This window comes from Haliaeetus leucocephalus, unplaced genomic scaffold (genome assembly GCF_000737465.1).
Source record: "Haliaeetus leucocephalus isolate CR32 unplaced genomic scaffold, Haliaeetus_leucocephalus-4.0 Scaffold773, whole genome shotgun sequence".
In the NCBI taxonomy this organism is placed as follows: domain Eukaryota; kingdom Metazoa; phylum Chordata; class Aves; order Accipitriformes; family Accipitridae; genus Haliaeetus; species Haliaeetus leucocephalus.
Window position 1 is genome coordinate 3,891,985 of NW_010973209.1, and position 19,884 is coordinate 3,911,868.

The following is a 19,884-nucleotide window of genomic DNA, read 5'->3' on the forward strand; positions in this document are numbered from 1 at the left end:
TCCAGGTTAAGCTTCAAAATTTTGGTCTTGATGTGACAACTATTCACTAACAGATAACAGAGTAACATTTCAGTAATTAGTATTGTATCATTACCAACTGCTATGTTTGGTGCACGTTTTTATTCTCTTTCTTACCAGCAATGGATTATTATTGGCTTTATTTCTGGACAGTCTGTCAAAATCTCTGCACTTCAAAAAGAGAAACATTGCTGGTATTAAGATCATCAAATGAAACTGATGTTTATTTTTAGTGTTTTGTAGATATGTCCATATGTTTGACATGTCTAAAAATGATCCAGCTGTGGCAAGCCAACAGCTGATTAGTCTGAAAGATGCAACTGCTAGATCAGTTGATTTCAAAGAAAAATAACAACAGAGACGATCATATTTAAAATGCTACATACGCAACTGTTTACATTTTTTAAAATTAGGTATAATAGAACTGATTCTAAAATTTAACGATGATTAAACTTAAGCCACTTTATGGAATGGTAAATCAAGATGTGATGGTCATAGCTCATAATTAAAGAGTTCAGACATTTTTGCCTTGAAGATATCCCTAATAATTTCAAAATACTTATAAGATATGAAGGGTTCTGAAAGCAGCTACAACTTGCTTCTCCTTCTCGTGTCTATTTTGCAAAGTTTCCAAGGATGCGATTTGAGGTAAACTGTCGCCATTTAAAGTCTGTGGCAGAACTCGCTCCTCTTTCACCTCTTCATCCGATTGTCTTGCCGTGAAAGTCTTTGGTCTAGGAATCGTCTTAGCATATTCCAGAGCCTAAAAACATGAAAATTGGGGTAACTGATTAAGAGAAAACCTGACCAATATTTCCAAGAAAATTTAGGTGTTTCTCTGTTGAGTCAAATTAATAGTTCTGCTAATTCCTGATCTTGTTTCTGACAGTGTTCAATACTAGATGCTTCAGTGGTGACTGCAAGAAACCTCTGCAGTGGGCAAAATTACCCACCTCAAGGAGATTTGCTTTCTGACACTTACCACTGGAGGCCACCTTAAATACTGAAGCAGTGTTTTTTCTTTAAAAAGAAAAAGTAACACGAGTCTATTAAGTTTACAAACATTTTTTTTTTTCAGTCTCATTAAGCTCTTGTCCTCAGTCATATCTTATAGCAGGGAGTTCTGCAAGCTAATATGACATGGATGGAAACTGAGTGCTCCTATGACAAATTCTAAGGAATTGATGTATTGAAAGGCCTAAAAAGTTAAAACAAGTTTTGAAATGAAGTCTTGGTAACTGTTTTAAATTCTCTGGAACCTGATTTAAAATAATCCCTTGCCAAATTCCTTTTTGGTTAATTTCAAAGCTAACACAGTTCTGAACAGGAAAAGATTTCTGAACAAGTGAGGCTGGTATTAGACATGCCAACCCTTAACACATAACTGTTTCAGAGTGAAACAAAGAATTGCCTCTCACAGAATTCCCAGAGTTCTGTTATACCCATGCATATTCTATTGTGACTGGAAATTTCTTTACCAGTAACACGCAGTCTGCGCAGGACCCACACGTACTATACTGAGAATATGAACAGCAGCATGAAATAAACCACCATTCCAATTTTTTTCTACCTCAGACACTCTGAGTGTGTGTATGCTGAAAAACTATACCGTGAAGCTGAGGGAAAGGAGGGCAGTAATGGAATACTGACAGGGACAGCATATCTTGAAGAACTGTACTTCCCACACTGGCAGAGTGTTTCCTTTTATCATGCGCTTTTCCCAGTATGTATTTCTGTAGCAGTATATAGGTAAACTTGTATGTGTGAATGTGAGACATAGGTAAAGGCTATATTGTGCGACAAGTATGTAAGTTCTGTTTAACCGGGCTTACGTTCTACTGCATGATAAGCTTAACTATCAAAATTAAAAAGAAAAACAGGAGTACTCAAGCTGTTGTTCTAGATCTGACATGTCTCACTGAAGCTGAGCAGGGCCGTGCTGAAAGAGGAATACAAAGCAGATACCTGCAAGAGTGTCAGATAGTATGGAATGATGTATGGAATCTGGAAGGCTGTCTTGCAGAGGGAATGGAAACAGTATTACAGAAAACCTGAAACTGAGAAAGCCCTGGTTTAACCTGGGACATTTTCTGGTGTCTGTGTTTCAGTTGCATGTATTTGGAAACACCTGTTACGTCTCAAGTGGAAGTTGCATTATTTCACGTTCTTGGTGAAAGAGTGTCTGGGAAGTCTTCTGAAGGAATCCAAAGACCTTTTGACATCCAAAGAATACTGTTGTTTCTCTTTGTGGTTTATATGAGGTTTGGAAATAAATGCAAGTAACTGAAGAATTCAATTGATATTAAACTCCAAAACTTATTTCCTGAAGCATGCAGTTTGCATTCGTCACCTTGGAGAAATACCCGTTAGCGTGCTTTCAGCACCAGGCAGGTGAGCTCCTGCAGAACTGATTGGATAAAATATATGCTATTTCCAGAGCTTTATCACTTCCTGCAATAGGGAAAAGGTGCTCCCTTTGTTTGTTTATGTATGCCACTGTCATGTAGTCAGTTGTTGCTCATTTGGGCTATTTTTGAAGGCCAGTGAAGGCTAAAGTGATGTTGTGTGGGCTTGAAAAATAAGACCAATTACTGTAGCTATGCAACTGAAGTGAAAAGAGTTTGTGAGTGAGACCGACAGGCAGGTGGAAAATAGACTAAAAAGAGGGTATCTGTGGTCCATTAGAAGAGTGCACTCTGCAGTAGTGTGGCCTCTACCACTGATGTGAAGCAGAGCATGTGCTGCATGGGGTAAAGCTCCTAGGAGGGTCCCACTCTCCTTTATCGCCACACTTTCCCCAAGAAAACATCACTAGCTGTTTAAGCCAAGTTGAGTGCTGATAGCTTGGATGGAGTACTGCTCTGTTTCCACTTGGTACGCTCTCATGAAGAGCAAGGCAGATGGATGGACTGAAGACTGCTGTTGGCAAAGAGATCGGCAACTCTTGGCACAAATCTACAGCCATAACAGAATAGATGCACAGATGAGCACTTGCCAGCACCCCATGAGAGTAGAAGTCCTTAGAGTTGTCAAAAGGAAAATCAAAGGGGACAAACTATTTTAGCCTACTGTAAGTTAAATTTATGCTTTTCTTTTTCTTTGTGCAAAGTCCAGAATCCCTCCCTGTGTGCGTTTTAAAGGGGCTCTGTTCTTACCTTCTGTCTTGACACTGAAGATATGACCTGGGGTTTTGTAGGTAACCTCTGAACAGAAGCAATGCTTTTCATATTGTGTTCCTTAATTTGCTTTGCATATTCCTTTTGTTGCTTTAACTTCTCTTTCTGACAAAAGGAAAGAAGTCTATGGTTAATTAAATGTCTCAGTGGATCCAGCAATGAAACACTTTTTCCACCTGAGTCTTCCATTTACACCCCTGTTGCTGTTTAACCTGGCTACGCTATTGATCATTCCTCAGCAGAGCACAGCGGGAAATCCTGATAAATGGCACAGCTTTTTTAGTCATTCTTCATTTTTAAGAGCTTTTTCTTGGACCGTATCGAGGATAGAGCTCAACAGAAATGCAACAGGTGCATCTTTATTCTGAATGTTTCAATATATCTGTTCAGTTCAAAAAGGGCTGTGCTCATTTCTGTCAGCTTTTGCAATGACTTTTAAAACCTCTATACTTACTTTTAAAGCCCTGAATGACATGCTTCATTTACTTAACTGATATTCTGTGTCTTTGTATTTCCAGCAATTCACTATGCTCAAATTCAGCAGTATGCTCTACCTTGCCCCTGTTATCAGCCAATGTCAATTATTTCCTTTCAATGCAATGATACCCCAGTGGCATGCCAGGTTCCAGAAGTGTTATGATGGTGTTAAAAACGCACAGAGGTCTGAGCTATGCACCACTCTGTCCATTCCAGTTTCAGATCTCTAATCTGTTTCATTTATGGCAAGGAGGAAGAAAATACAGGGGCTTCTCAATGACTCCAAAGGGATGATCATTTTATCATTTTTCCTTCCTGCTGTCCTACAATGTTCCTATAAAGAATGCCATATAAAGCACCTGTTGTCAGATTAATAGGGTCTCAAAGCATGCAGGATGGAGTCTGCAGTACCTTAGATATACAGCTGCTACCAGACCCTCATTATCAGCAGAGAACAGGTCAAATGATATCAGTTGTTCAGATACTTCTTCTGAATGATCTGTCTCCATTTCAATAGGGTAACACACAATCAGCGATTTTCTTCTTGTGTTTACACAACTTCTTCTTTTCCTTCCACTTCGAAGGTTAGGCAAACCTTCTACTACGGGAATGACAGTGCAACTCAGTCACATGAGTGTATAATTTACTGATGTGCTATTAGCCCTATTGAATTCTGTGAACTACTCCCTGTTTCTGGAACTACAAAATTAGAGGGTTAAAATTATCCACAATACAGTTGTCTTTCCTTCTCTTTGAATCTCCCCTCAGGATCTCAAGCTAGACCTGGAGTCAAGGACATAAAGTACCAGACAAACCTAAGTTGCTTCTCAGCAGTGATTTCTTTGCCATTCTCCCCTGCCTAAGTTCACTTTGCACAACTGAAAAGCAGATCATATAATAAGGACTGCTTACTTTCCCTTTGATTGCTTCATAGTCAGGTCCGAGGCCTCCAAGCTTCACATTCAGATTTATGTAGGCTTTTGAGCTACATGGCTGAAAAACAAACAGCAGTAACAGGTTTTCCTTTATATGATTTCACAGAGAGCATAATTAAAGCAAGTCTTGTAGCGGATGCCCAAGATAAGAGCAGGATTCAACTTGCAGTCTCAGTCTTACCTCTGGCACGTCTCATTTTAAGGATTGTAAGTGACCAAAAAGATTGAGTTAATTGCACAAGTCAAATTACACTGTATTTCCTTTGAATCTAGGTGGGTAATTGCCAATCATCCAAATCACAAAGACATACTTTCTTAGTAAAAAAATGATCTTTTGTGAGCTTTATTTTTCAACAGCTTAAAGAGACCCATTTGACTGTTATTAGAATTAAACTCCAAAGAAACTGTTACAAGAGAAGCAGTAAAAGTACCTGATTTTGGTGGTAAAAAAATTAGGCAAATGATATTAGTAACAGTAACCTTTCCTTGTTCTCAAAACTGCAATGGAAAATTGTTCACAGACAGTTCAAAAATACATGCCTTGCAGCACAGCAAAAGCTTTACAAGTGCATAGGGAAGGCAGAAGGTGAGTCATGGGTGATGCCATTTCAATACTTCATGACATTACTACAAAGACCTCAATACTTCCAGAATCTTTCTAATCTCTTTCAAGAACACTAGATTAATTTTTAGAAGTGGACTATGTTTTAAAACTTGTCAGTGGAAACTCATTGTGATGGGCTCTATAGTAATTTCAGTCACAGAGTAATGCAGAAACACCAAGACATTTCTATATGCAAATAAAATGTGCATTTCTTCGAAGGCCGTGTTCAAGTTAAACTCAACTGCAGAGAAACTAATTCTATGCACTGAATTTTCTATTTGATGTTTCTTTGTGTCATTTATCCCTATTCTTTTGTGATATACTTACACCTAACTTTTAATTTAAGGTGCTATGAAGAGTTAATAATTTAGCTGTCTGCAACAAAATCAGGGTTTTCTCACTTCATGCAATGAGTATGACTGCATCTGTTTACTAGGAAAAGCTGGATTTTTCTGTGAGACATAAACAGTCTTACTCTCTGTGGCATTCCTCACATATGAAGCGTGAGAAAGCTACTGAAAATACAGGAAAGAAACAATGGTTTGAACTTAGGGGAACAGAAAGGGAAGGAAATCTGCCCTTCAGTTACTATCATAATCCAGCTAATTCTTCTTAGAGGCATTCAAGCAGGAATACACAAACTGCCTTCTAGATGAAACACATGAGTAATTATTCCAGCTTACTTTGTCTGCCCCGAGACTTGGAGCTAACTTCTTAAACATTTGTCATGGACACACAGGGATATCTCTATGCTGTTCCACTGCATCTGTGTTAACTGGTTACAGTATGAAACTGGACACACAGAAAAGACAAAAAGAACCAAGTTTTAATAAGGACCAAAATGGGATCATCAGGAGACTTGTAATAATGTTTACGCCGTTAGCTTTACAAATCCTCTAAGTTTGTTATTGTTCAGTTTGATTCCCTTGGAAACCAAGAGATTTGAGTTGGATAGCAAATGAGCATGACCAGGATAATGGTTTGCTCAGATCTGAGCCCTGGCTACCTGCTGCTTTATACAAATAGCTTTATTCTAAATCATTTTATCACTGGATAACTAAAAGGACAAACACTGCTCTGTGTGTTCTTAGAGCTAATCAAGACTGAAAGTGACATAGAGAGAGGTGGTGGTGAACCACCTTGCTCTTTAAACTAGAATGATTTTAGTGTCTGTTTCCAGCTTTGTTCCTTGGTTTTTAATGCTCTGGGCAAGTCAGTGTGTGTCAGCATGCTCTCTGTAACAAAAAAATTTTTCTCCGTTCCCCATTTTTTTTGGGGGGGGGGGGGCGTTTAAGATTTTTGGATTATTAAAGAAAAAAATATTAATCAGAGGGGGAAATAGAAATGTAAAACCGTTCAATCTACATCTATTTGCTTACCTTCTTGCTGACTTTAGGCTGGTTTTGCTTTTCCATTTGCATGAGATATCCTTCTGAGTTGCTTCGGCTTATTTTCACTTGATTTCCTTCACTGCTCTCTGGATCTACCTCTGAACCACCTTCTACCTGTGGGATTATAGGTGGAAGTAGGCTGAACAAGTGCTTGTCAGCTAAGTGAGCTTCTGCCAAACGAGTGATTTCTTGGTGATGTCGCTCCGTCGTTTGTGTAAATTGGGAGGTTGTACAAGGAGCTGTCGGTGAACTGTGAACAGAAGATTGAGAAGGCCTCAAAAAAGAAAGAGGGGGAAAAATAAGAATCTTATATATCTGTATACAGCAGATAGCTCAACAAGCAATCTGTACATGGGATGATCATTGCTCACAGAATATACTGAGAACATGAAGATAGAAAGACGGGTATTTCACAATGACTGACTTTGCTTGCACCCAAATGTATGGAAACTGTCCATGGAAAAATTATAGATGGGGAAATTTTCAGCCTGATGCAAAGCTAGCTTAAGCCAATGAAAACTGCCTTTAAATAGCTTTGGATCAGGCCTGCTGAGTACTGAAAGAATTAACTGTCCATGTGAAATAAACCCTTCATTTTTATCAAGGCAGGTGAAATTCTACATAGCTAAGGATTTTCATGCCCTTCCCCATGTGTAGCGAGCCAGAGCTGGCACTGGAATGACTCTGGATATTCACCCCGCAAGGCAAGTTTTGATATAAACCTGTGCAGCTAGCAGTAGACTTAGTTTATGCACAGTGCTCTTTGCTATCTATTTTTTAAACTCCACCTTCTAGCCTTTCAGAAGGAAACTTTCAGTTGTGGAAAATTCTATGTGCAAGAGAGCCTGGAGTACAGAACTGTCCTTTTCCAATACTGTATTTAAAAATCAATAGTTATAATGAATCTTAAGTCAGTAGTAGTCTCTAGTGGCAGGTTTGTAGCAAAATAATTTTGTATTTTGGACTTTAAAACATTTTCTTGTCTATGTCTATTTATTCTGGGCATCATAGTGTTATGATAGTGTTTCAACACTTATATCCTTATCATAAACTACTGATTGCAGAGTTCTTATACCTTTTATCTGCATAAATGTGTCTTTTGGAATCCTGAAGTGATCCTTGATCCTTCACCAATTCTTGAAAATTCACATTAAAAGTAGATGAAATATTCCTCTGATGTGGAGGTACTTGACCATTGGTACTGTTATCTCCTCCAAAAAGCTGCACAGTGACATGGTTGTATAAATGTTGCTGGTCATGTGGAAGTCCATTTGGAGAATCATACTGGTATTTCTTGTTCTCTTTGTTGGTATATGCTGGAGATACAACTTCTGCTGGGTTAAATTTATGTAATGTTGGATGAAAAGGATAGGTAGATGTGGTAAAATCCTGATTAACAAAATGTATTGAATTTTGGACATTACTTAAGCAAGTATCTGAATTTGCTGCTGTATTAGTGTCAGGGCCAACAGAAGGACTTGGATACAGCCATTTCTGCAGTGTGCTGCTACTGTCTTGCTCCACTGCCTGCATGGAAACAGTCTGAAATTCTGATATTTGGTGGTGCCTGTGGTGCCAAGACTTTGGTTCTGCTGGTCTTCCTGGTGGTTGTTGGCTATCATTCCTTGGGAAAGCTCTCCCTTTCAGACTCTGGTTGGATTTTATTTTGTTTCTCTGGGAGGACTTATTTTGGTGATCCTAAAACAAGTTATCAAAAGTGGGGTGAATTTCAGTGATAGCTATTTTATATGTTCATTAAGATCAACAATAGACAAGTGTATGGGTAAGTTTGCCTGTCACAATGCCTTTCATGTAGCTATTTCTTAGAATTCTACAAATTAACTGATTAACTGATGTTTTGACTAGATTACATCATGTTCTATGACTCTAATTCAGGACACCATTCTTATTTCAGACAGCCCTTAAACAGCTGTGCAGGTTACAATGAAGCTGAGTTCTGAACATGTACTGAAATTTGAACATGTGTTGACATGGTACCTTGAACAGGCCTGAACAGGCTGGAGTGCATAATCATCTGTCCCTTTAAAAATCAGGGATGTATGGAGCCAGTCACCCCTGTTTCATGTACACTCACAACTAGAAAAGGGTTATAGCAATATTTTATACAGCTGAATGAGTATCATGATGGAAATTAGTTTTAAAAGTAAGCTCTTAGCAGAGAGTGAAGTGTAAAAGGAAAAGCATCTGTGACCCGAAGTCTAGCATGGTGTGGAGAACAGTCTTTCTTTGTGGCATTTGTAAGGCTTCGGGTTTGGGTTTTTTGAATTAACAAAACATGTCTTCATAGAAGGGCCCTTAAAGAGACCTAGGTATTGTATTGGTCCTTCACAGCTATAACAGTTCTTTAACCTACTGATGATGAGTTAGGCCAGTTTGCACAAGTTGGATTAGACCCATCCAAATCACTCTGAGCTGCTTCTGTCTAACCCTGACTCAGTAAATTATGGTCATGGCTAGAGTAAGTGATGGCCTGGCCAGACTTAATCTAAAATTAAAATATGTAGGAACCCCTAGTCAAGATCAGAAGCACAGATGCTACTCAGGTGCTGCACAGACAATGCAGATTACTGCATCAAAACTGCTTAATGGCCTGGGACAAATTCTGAAGCAGAACACTATAAAAATGGTTCCTTACAGATGCAGACCATATCTAAGAAATGATGCTGTGGTAAATATGGAATGAGGGAGTTTTATCTGAACGAGGTGCAAAAATAGGTGCCCTTAAATACACAGGACTACTTGTTTCTAATCCTGTAGACAAGTGGTAGCTTACCGTCAACCACCTGGTTTCAAAAATCAAATCAGTTCTTGGTTTTTATCCTCTAATGAAAGTAAACTGTACTAAATTTCAGGAAAAGATGGCTATGTACACACTATTAGACTGGTCCACAGTAGAAGCAGACTGATGTCAATGATTTAAATGATTTCATTTCTAAATCAAGCACTCCTCCCTGTCCTGTATCCTGCAAAATATTATCCAAATGGTAAGAAACAATTTAAGAATTTAAGCACACCAGGACTACTGTCTTGAGCTAAACTGACATACTCTAAATCTGGAGTTTATTTAAGATTTATCGCTTTCCAATTACAGCATCAGGTGTTGCCCATTTTGAGGAAAGACATGGCTTTCCTTCCAAGGAATATACAAATCCATTCTCAGTCCATTTAATCTTTGTCAGCACTAAAATCCTCCATTTCATTCTCCTGTCTCTCTAGGGTTCTTTTGTTAGCAACACTTGCAATCACTACATAGCATATGCACTCAGAATAACTACTTAATGGTAGGTATTAAATCCACATACAGAGCAGAATGTTTTGGCGAAAGCTTTATCACTAGGGAATCCTGACTCCTGGTGCCAAGATGATGATTTGTTAGCTCGACCTCTGCTGTAATGATTAATGTTCTGGCATACTGTGCCACTGGTGGAAATAATCAACTGCTGCCAAACTGGGACCAGGCCAATGTTGTCCTGTTTAAATGGAATGAGCAGTCCTGTAAAACACCTCCTTCATTCTGAAATTCCACATATAAGGCACATCTCTCACAATGAACAGCAGCATAAAATCTTGTTTGTCCTTTACAGAAATGCAGCTTCCAGTCTTAAGTAAACAGCAGGGAATTTAAGCAGTCTGCCTGAATTACTTCAAACACTTGTAATACAAAGAGAGTAACTAGGTTTGCCAGTAATAATTCCAGTTGCCTTGAAGTTCTGGTTCTGAAGTTCTTGGTTTTTCACCAGTGATGATAACCTGGTCTCTTTTATTGCTCCAAAGACTATCCCATTGCATTGGTTTGAAAGGCCAGCGTAAAACAGATCTATAGACTCATGTAGGGAGGGGGTCAGTGCGACTTTTTCTTCTTGTAACATTTTCTGTTTTATGGTAACCCCTTGATGTTCACGGGGATTTTAGGTGACAAGTAATGCAACAGTAGTTAAGTTCTAGCTCAGAATCCTCATGAACCATAAACAAGACCATGTAGTAGTTTGTGCTTTTACATTATTATCAATCAAATAATGTCCTAAATAGATAAGATTTTTTGAGCTCAGAATTTTTGGGGATTTGGGATCTATTTTGATTTAAAATCATTCGGTATATAAAGCAGCATATGCATTAAATTTTGGTGATTATCCACTGATATATATCTAAGGATTTATTGCCAGTAATTGGTACTTTAAAAGTAATGAGATTACAGCTTTAAATATTCAAACTTCAACGCTTTTACATATATATATTTCAATTGTCATGTTCTATCAAAAAGGAACCTTGAGCTGCTGCGCTTTCAGGTACCATTTGTCTTCAGGCTCCATTTTCACAATCTGGAATGGTAGCACACTCTGAACCGGTTCTTCATCAACAATTTTAGGATCTGTAACCTAAAAACCAAGAATGTTTATGGCCACAGCCCAACCTGATGAAAGCATTTAAAAGTCTTGGGGAAAGAATGAGAAATAATTTGCCTCCTATTAAAGCTAAAATGCTAAAGTTAGGCATTATACAACAGATAACAAGAAAACAGACGGCTAAAAGAGCAAATGAAAAAGGAAGCAGAAAACCAATTAACAGTGGTGTAGCAGTAGGGAGTATTACTTCTACTTTTAAGAAGAAGAGAGGCAAAGAAAATTGCAGGTAGTATGCAGCACAGAAACCTACTTGTAACTCTCAAATGTCTGGGCTTGTCCATTTATATGAGAGCCAGTGGATGAACCTAGTAACAGAAAAGCAACTAGACAATCATCATTGTCCAAGCAATCAGCCAGTGTACCAAGATATTGATGGATGACACACACCATAGCAGATCTTGAACAATAGGGTCATGCAGAAAAAGATGGCAAAACATAGTAATGTTGGTAGAATAGTACAAGGAGTAGCTGCAGAAATAAAGCAACTAATACCCATAGCCTGGCAACAGTATCAAACAGCTTGTGCAAAACAGCAAGCCCACAAACAAGAACATCTTCAGGTGGCTGCAGTCGTGGTAGCATGATGGCTGGAAATCAAATTTGAGCAATTTTTTGAGGGTAGCTGCTGGCACTACAGATTTCGAAGCGAAGCGATACCCTCATAAATATAGCAATAATGAAAATTTTTCTTGAAAGCATCAAACTTTTTTTTCCAATCTATAAAACTTCAGGAAAAACAATGCTTTCTTTTTATTTATACTTGTGTTGTCCCAAACTATCCTGCTAAGTACTACAGCAGGCGTGACCTCAACTAAGTGTGCAGTTAGCCAGTCTCACTGTAAAGAGACTACAGCTATGTGCTGGACTCATGCCTGTGGTAGAAGTACCTATGCACCGCTGCAGAGTGACACTGGCTAACACAGGAGAACTTGCACTGAGAAGACATTTGTGACCAAGAGAATTATTAACTGAAAAACATAATGGTGCAATCAGTGTGAAGGAAGTGTTAAATCCTTCTGGGGAGCTGGGCCTCTCATCTTTGGGGGTGAGAGATTAGGACTACTAGGAAAAGGTAGGTAGGGTTTATTGCTGAGTTTTCAGGTGATCTCATTGCCCCAAATGGCAATGCAGATTCTATTAGTTGTGACTAGAAAAGTTCACAAATTAAGTTACCACACAGGTTTCCTGAACTGTGGATAGATACAGCCTTGCAGTCAGTAAGATGTTTTTGGTGGAACCAACTGACTCACTGTATTGATAGTTTACTGGGCAGGTAAAGCATACTTCTACATTATCTCTTTGAAAGAGGAACAGGACACAACCTCTGCCAGCATTTTTTGTGAACTATTCTATTAATACCAATCAAATTGAGAAAATGATCAAATGAAATTGCATTTTGAGAATCATAAGCTGTGTAATGCCTATTCTGTTAAATTGAGGCCTATAATTGCTTCTCTACTGAAAAGATACAACAAAGACAGCAATCATGGCATGTCATTATCCCAGACTAGAAAACCGGCCTTTGCAGTGAGGACTTCAAAGGCTTGTGGTTCTCGAATTGCATTTGGCTGCTATTGTTGAAGCGCAGGCAATCTTGATTAGGTGTTTACACTGAGGTAAGGCGCAGTGCACAGAGAGTCTGAGTGCCTTGGTCTAGAGCCATTAAAAAATTGTACATTATGTTCCTTGCTTTGAAGTAAGGGGCTTGTAGGTAGGAAAGCAACTCATATTGAGTACAGCTGAGCTAGACTGGGCCACTACTTCTCTCTCTCTCTTTCTCTCTCTCTCTCTCAGAAATTCATCATCAGGTTCTTAAAGAATCAGGCAACACTGCAAAGAACTTGATGCTTTATAAAATGCAATATAAATTAGTAAATATACAGATCAACACACATTTATGCTATGTTTTGGTACATACAGCCTGCTGTCTGTATGCACTGAGATAACCGCTGTAAATCTTGCAAGAACAAGGCTGCAAATATTTTACCTAATGTTATGTCAGTTGAAAAAAAGGTATGCAAAGTACTTACTTCAATGTAAACATTATTTCATTACCACAGTACCTGATAGCCAACAGTGAACATATCAATAAAACCAGCTTTAACATCCTCAAAATAATCCAGTTTAGGAAAAAACAGTGTTCAGAACATGTTTGATCGCTCCAGCAGAAGACATGTGGCTTGTTTGATTCTTTGCATACTTGGTGTTTTTGCACTTTTGATACAGTTTTCCAGGTGAGGTGACCAAAGTTGGCTCATGGGCCAGCTCTGGTCAACAAGGTGCTTCTGCCAGGCATTCTTTCACCCCCTCCAAAGAGACTGGAGCAATGGATGTCCCGATTAAGAACAAGAGAGGTAAGTACTTCCTCCTATGCCTATCCACAGCAAATACAAAGGTAGCTGACAGTAGGTGGTGATGCTGTTGCGGCTGTATGAACTTGTCAAAGAAAGAAACACACCTTGCTACATGCATGCTGCCTGGCTCCTGCTATGTCACGGCTCTGCTGTCCCCACGGCTACTTCAGCAAGGTAGTCTTACAACATAGCCCTGATTTTAACAGATTTTTTTTTTCTATTATGTATCTTTCAATAGTGTCTACACAACGAAGTCCTGATCCCTGGCTCCAATACTTACATATGAAACATTTTCAGAATTCCCCAAATAGTAAACATAATCATATCAACACAGCTTTAATTAGCACCAATCTACACTAATTATTTTTACCATCAACCAAATTATAACTGAAAAAAACAAGTGCTCTTAATAGCTCTGCTAGAAAAAAGCTTGTCCACCATTACACTCATTGTAATGTAGTCAGCAGATGCCCTCTAATGTTGTGTCAACTGTTCATTAGCCTTGGAAAATGTGTCACGTGAAGCAGAAAGTCTCTGTAGTTTTGCAAGTTAAGAATTTTCTATGCTGCAACTCGTGGAGTGATTCAACGATTCCCACCTTCCCATTATTCATAATAAGTAGCAAGTAAAAGCAACAAACTCGTGTATAATCGTTCATTAGGAACTGTAATTACATTTCCACTTAATCCTTAATATAAGTTGTCTGACATTTCACAGTCAATCATAAGAAAGCTAGGCTCTTCAAATCCAAGTACTATACATGACTGTTATCTGCTGACTGATTTCAAACATAAGGTTTAGTTTGGCTGAGAAAGCAAGTAGGGGGAAAGGGTTGTCTGACCATGCAAATCTAACACATATTTCTTGGATATTCCTGCATGTGTGGCCCTAAATGACAGTGATAAGCAAAAGCGTGCATGGCCTTTGAAAGCAGTGTGACCACAATGTGTTTTCTGGTTCTTAAACTCAACTGTAACTTCACGTACACTTTTTTGTTAAGATCAATGTAGTGGAACAACACTAATACAGCTTTTTAAGCCAAATGGTGACATCAGGGTTTCCCACTGCAGTTAAAAAATTGCGAGTGTTCTGCTATTAGAAGCAATTTGCATTTGCTGCATTGAGCAAAATTTGGAATATGCTATTTGCAGAGGTGATTGTTACCAAATTCATGTTGGCCAAGCAGAGAAAAATCAGAGGCAGCAAAAAAAGAACTACTGATTAGGTGCAATGTAGATCCCATATGAAGGAAGCCAGCATTTCTTTAGCATCAAGATTAAAAACTAGTGAGAGATCACCTCTGTGACATGCTTCATGGACAAGAATATACGTAGCTTAACTAGGCTTGTAACGAGGCCGTCACTGGGGTTGTGAGTCACTGAGGACTTGTCAATTATTCCATAAAGGATGAACAAGATTCTCACTGGAAATCTGAAGTTACCAGTTGCATGATAGATTGTATATCTACTTACCTCCTCTGCAAACCTGATCATGCAGCTATTCCATTTTAACACCAGACAGTCCTCAGTTTATACCGATTAGAAAACATGTAAAAGTTACCTACCGGCTCTTGATGAAGTACTTCCTGCTTTTTACTGTGTAATTGAAGATAGGAATTTATCTTCTCTGAACGTAATCCTAAAGTCCGTTTATTTTTTTTTACAAAGTCTTTTTTTGCTCTTTGTGGTCGATGTTCTTGAATCTGAAGAGAAAAAGCACTGCCATATGTACTGGGACTAGCTTTGAAATTATAGCTGTCTGCAGATTCCTTCCTTTTGGTATGCAGCCTGAAAGGTTCATTGCTGACCATCGCATTTGGTTCATGACATCGTAATAATTCTGTACCAAACTCTGAGAATGAATCTTGTGACTTTGCCTCCTGTTGATTCTTTTCTTCTGGGGAGCCATTGGAATGGAGATAAAATGAATCTTGTGAAAAGTCCACGCTGCTTCCTCCAGCAACTTGGCATGCTTTTTCTGCCTCACAAAATTCTGCTACCTCTTTTGTGTTCTTCCAATTAGGATTGTATCTTAGGCTGAAATATTTGTCCACAGACTGTTGTTTCCTATTTAAAAAAGGAAACACAAAATTATTTATGTAAACTGAATTATTTCAGTGAATACGGCATGGCCGTTTGTAGGATCGGGATCAGAACAGTTTTATCAAGTTTTTTTTTAGTAGAAAACTTAGGCAGGACCTCCTCTTAATTTTTAATTTTCATTATCAGCGAATGATAAATTGGCCTAACATTCAGATCACAGTAGAATACAATCTTTATCCTAAATTTAGCATAGAAAACATAAGTACTAGTAGAATCAACTAAAAGATAAAATGATACATTGTACTGCTTCTGTTGCTTCCTTTAAAGTGATGTAGCTTACGAAAGACAGTAGTGTTGCTCATTCTTCAAAGACTCTGCTGTGTGAAATAAAAGTGATATCTTTTAAGTAAAATCACTCTCGCAAGCGTCAGTTTGAGGCTGTCTAAGCAAGAACAGCCTACAGCTCTGTATTTTTATTCTCTCTTCTCATTCCTATGAAACATCATGATGTTTCAATAAAAAACTGTCTATAAAAGACTTAAAGTAACTTCTCATTAAAAAACAGGCTGTAATTGAGATAAGTGTAGAAAAACATAAATCACAAAGGTTTGTGGGCTTGTTTTTTTTTTAACAAGTGTCCAAATCATTGCTCTGAACTACATTTGTCATAAAGCAAACAAAGATGGTCTGCCTTAAAAAAACCACAATTGATTCTGTTTATGGTTTATTGTCTGATCCAACAGGAGGAAAACCAACTGCAGGAGCCAAATGCATACAAATTGGCTTCCAGGAGACGTGCAAGCAGTGGCAGGAGTAAGGAGCGTGGGAGAAAAAAAGCTTTTAACGCTGTTTTTTCTTAACTGGACCTGCAGCATAGTCCTGGTTTCTTGGGCACTGACAAATGGTGAGCCTTTCAGAGTGACATTTATAGGCACTGAAACCTGGTTGACTCTTCAGCCCCTATTAAAAGAAATGTACTGATCTGCTGGATTCTCCAAACTGTGGCATAGTTAATTATATTAACATTTCCATAAATCATTTATTCATCCTTTCTAAATTAGTTACATGCCTATGCCTATATTTCAAGTGGCTCCTAATAATAAAATAATCTGTTTCTCCAGCAATGCTTTTCATTTCAGGTAAGCATTCATGCCATGGTATCCTGTGTACTAGAGATTAGATGATTTACACTGGTGAAAACATTATTATTCCTAGTTGTCATACACCACAGGCAAACAGAAATAGGTGACCATATTTTGAAATGAGTACAGAAATATGTGATATAATTGCAATGATTCAAATAACAGAGTATAATGCTAAAGAGTTCTATTGTGCTGAAATGTGTGCACAGCAGCTCAATTGTATTATGCAGGCCAGGTCACTGCACGGGAACAAAATGAGTGTGAAGAGCTCCTTCATCTCTAATCATCTGCAGACAAAAAGTGCACCTTTTATTCCTCCCCCCAACTTGATATAAAGGTTAGATGGACTCTGTACTCATCAACAAAAGCGTTGTATGTAGACAACAGATGCAGCGTTTCCTCTTCAAATTCCGAGGTTAGTAATGGATGTAGAGAGGGGGGTTCATATGTATATGCTGTGATATTTGCTCCGGTTAATGGACTGCATTTGAGTACTTACTAGGCTAAGTTCAAACAAAATAAAATCAAATTTCCATTTAATGAAGAGCCTCACATTCAGCACAGTATTCAGTCAAAAAAATTACTAAAAATTAGAGCATGTTTCTAGTACAATTAACATCATTTGCACTCACAATAAAATATTCAATAACTGGCCATTTTGCCTGTTGAGGAGGTGAATAAAAGCATGCTGTTAATAATTTAGCCTTCATTTGTTTGCCATTTTATTTTAAGTAGACAATTAAATTGAAACTGCACATTATTATTACTTCAGGTTTAATTTAATCCCTTTAAACTTGAGAATTATTCCTAATTTATGCAGTGTTAAACCTTTATGCATATGACAGCAAATTAAATTTTATTTTAGGTACCAAGTTAACGCTTTCTAAAGAATGTTTAAAGGTGACAGTAACCCTGGAAATTTTAATTCTATATTTATACGGCTATAAGGACAAAACTGCATTGATTCAACCCATCAATTTTTGCCTCTAAGTTTTCTTACGGGAAGTAGCCTGTTTGCTCAGCGCAGGTCTTTCAGTAAGAAACAAAAAGAGGATGTGTTGGTACTGGTTCTTGTTTTCTCTCTGGTCCTTTTTCACAGCCCAGCTCCAGAAACCCTCTAGCCCATGATCTAGCTGCTGCACCATCTGAAGGTAATGCCAGTTACATGGCAATGGCTGCCTATTTGAGACAGTAGCCAGCACGTACTGCTAAATATTGTAGTGCCTGATCTACAGCCCATTACAGTCATTAACTCCTTCCACTGACTGCAGTTCTGGATCAGGTAGACAGGAATAAGAGGGGATCTACATTTAATAGGCCATTTAACAGACCAGAAGAAACTGTTGTTAAATGCTCCCCCATTAGCTTACCCAGCAATGTTCAAGAGTAGGGGTTAACATGCATCTGTTCGCCACTTCCTCCCTTCTTGCCTGCCTGTTTTAGAGGCAACTAAACAGGCATGTAGCATTCGCCTCTGTATGCAGTGTCTAGAGCCAGTACACGGGGAACCTGTATGCGTCTGTGAGGGATGTTTTCTTTTCCTTCTTACCCTCCTACACTGGTGTTTCAGCCAACATAATAAACAGTTGAGGCTGTGTTGGAGAAATGGGTATAATAATTACAAATGTGGGTAAGATGAAGCAGTACATCTTGGTGTGTAACCAAGTCCGTAGCTGCTCTTAATAGCACTTTGGCAATACAAGTTGGTATTGAAGATGTCATGTATGTTCTGAGGAATGTAAGGTTTTAAAGTGTCAGAACTATTCTACTCATCTACTAAAATCCTGTGCCTTACCTTCCATTACCATCATTCCTTTGTATTCCATTTGTATATCGATTTGTATCATACTCAACTCCTTCTTGTTCTTTTAAACTCATCTCCTCCAAGCTATCTTCTAAGCTGTCATTCTCCAACTCATCAGAACACAGTCCTACCAGCTCTTCATTTTCATGAATCCGCTGCTGGAGTTCTAACTGATACTGTCTCTCCTGAACAAGGCTTTCAGAGTCTGACTCTTGGGAGTTGTGCAGACTTGAGGCAAAGTCCCCTTCGCTTACAGATGGCCTTTTCCAATTTGCGGGGTGGAAATCTGGTTGCATGAGTACATTTTGAGGAACATGGGTTTTATTCACGTTGCAAGTGGGTGGAGAAGAAACTGAAATATATTTCATATCTGAAGAATTCATTCTGTGTTTTGCACTGAGGGTGTATACACCAGCCCTGTATTTGGAAAACACGAGAGTAAACGTAAAAAGGTTGCTCGCTGTATAATAATGATTGTATTTGTTAAAAGCTAGAATTGTGGCAGTATCATTGGCTTAGGCTCACAATTCAACCTTCTATAGTTAAAACAATTCTTTACTCTCATCTTTTCCTTTAAGCAGTTAATATCAAGGTCACAATACACCAAATGCATGACTTACTGCTATGAAATCCACCTTAAACTATTAGTGGTAACAAAGCTAATCATGTATAAACAGCTTATGAAAAAGAAAATTAAGCTAAGACAGAGCAACAAAATTTTATGTTAACTTTTGAGAGGTAAAAGAAATTGTGTATGTTCTCTTTATTCAACTTATACCATCTTGATGTGTAAGCTATCAGCAAGAAAGTGTGTGTGACAGAGAAGAACAGAGTGAAAAGAACTGGAACGCTTCTTAAATTAGGAAGAGAGTTTCTTTTCCTTTGATTGCATTTAAATGTTCATAAGTCGTTTGCACCACCAGATACAAGCATCTGGGAGGAAGGAAAAAGGCAGTGTTTTGTGAAGACATGTACATTAGTCAGTTACAGCGCATACAGTGTGACCATTCCGTTTAAAGGCACATCGTGAGTTTTTTTAGTATGTGGGCGACTGTTTAGATATGGAAATGCAAAATATAATTTCTGATTTTTCAGGGTTAGTTAGCACTGCCTGTCACACGCGAATTTACCCTCCGGCAGGCCTTCTACACCTGGGCAGACTCCTGTATCCACTGCTCCTCTCGCTGCTGGGCGGTGGTGCCCACCCTGCAGCCCGGAGAGGAAAGCCTGGCACCGGCAAGGAACCTTTTGCTGGAAACCGCCTCTCCTGTCAGCAACCCCCGGTCAGCCTCCGCAGTGCGTCCACCGAGGGAGGCGAGGCCTTGCCCCTAACTCCTGTCCCAGGAGCCTCTCTCCGGCCTGAAGGCAGGCCTTCAGCCCCCCTGGGAAAAGCCAGGCCAGGCGTGCGTGTCCCCCACCCCACCCCGAAGCCTCCCCTCGCCCCCAACCCCCCTCACAGGCCCCCTCTCACCCTCACAGGCCTCAGCTCTGCCCCAAGGCCTCAGCCTCAGCCCCAG

General features: G+C 38.9%; 1 protein-coding gene across 1 annotated transcript; it reads right to left on the reverse strand.

Annotated features, from left to right (window-relative positions):
* Positions 1 to 577: 577 nt before the first annotated feature.
* Positions 578 to 18,750, reverse strand: LOC104840471 (chromosome unknown open reading frame, human C11orf63). The gene is made up of 9 exons (XM_010581426.1): positions 18,359 to 18,750; positions 14,944 to 15,445; positions 10,888 to 10,998; positions 8,026 to 8,299; positions 7,677 to 7,929; positions 6,590 to 6,875; positions 4,584 to 4,664; positions 3,174 to 3,299; positions 578 to 781 (listed from the first exon to the last, which is right to left on the reverse strand). Exons 1-9 carry the CDS (start codon positions 18,748 to 18,750, stop codon positions 578 to 580), a joined length of 2,229 nt encoding a protein of 742 aa, XP_010579728.1.
* Between the last annotated feature and the right edge of the window lie 1,134 nt (positions 18,751 to 19,884).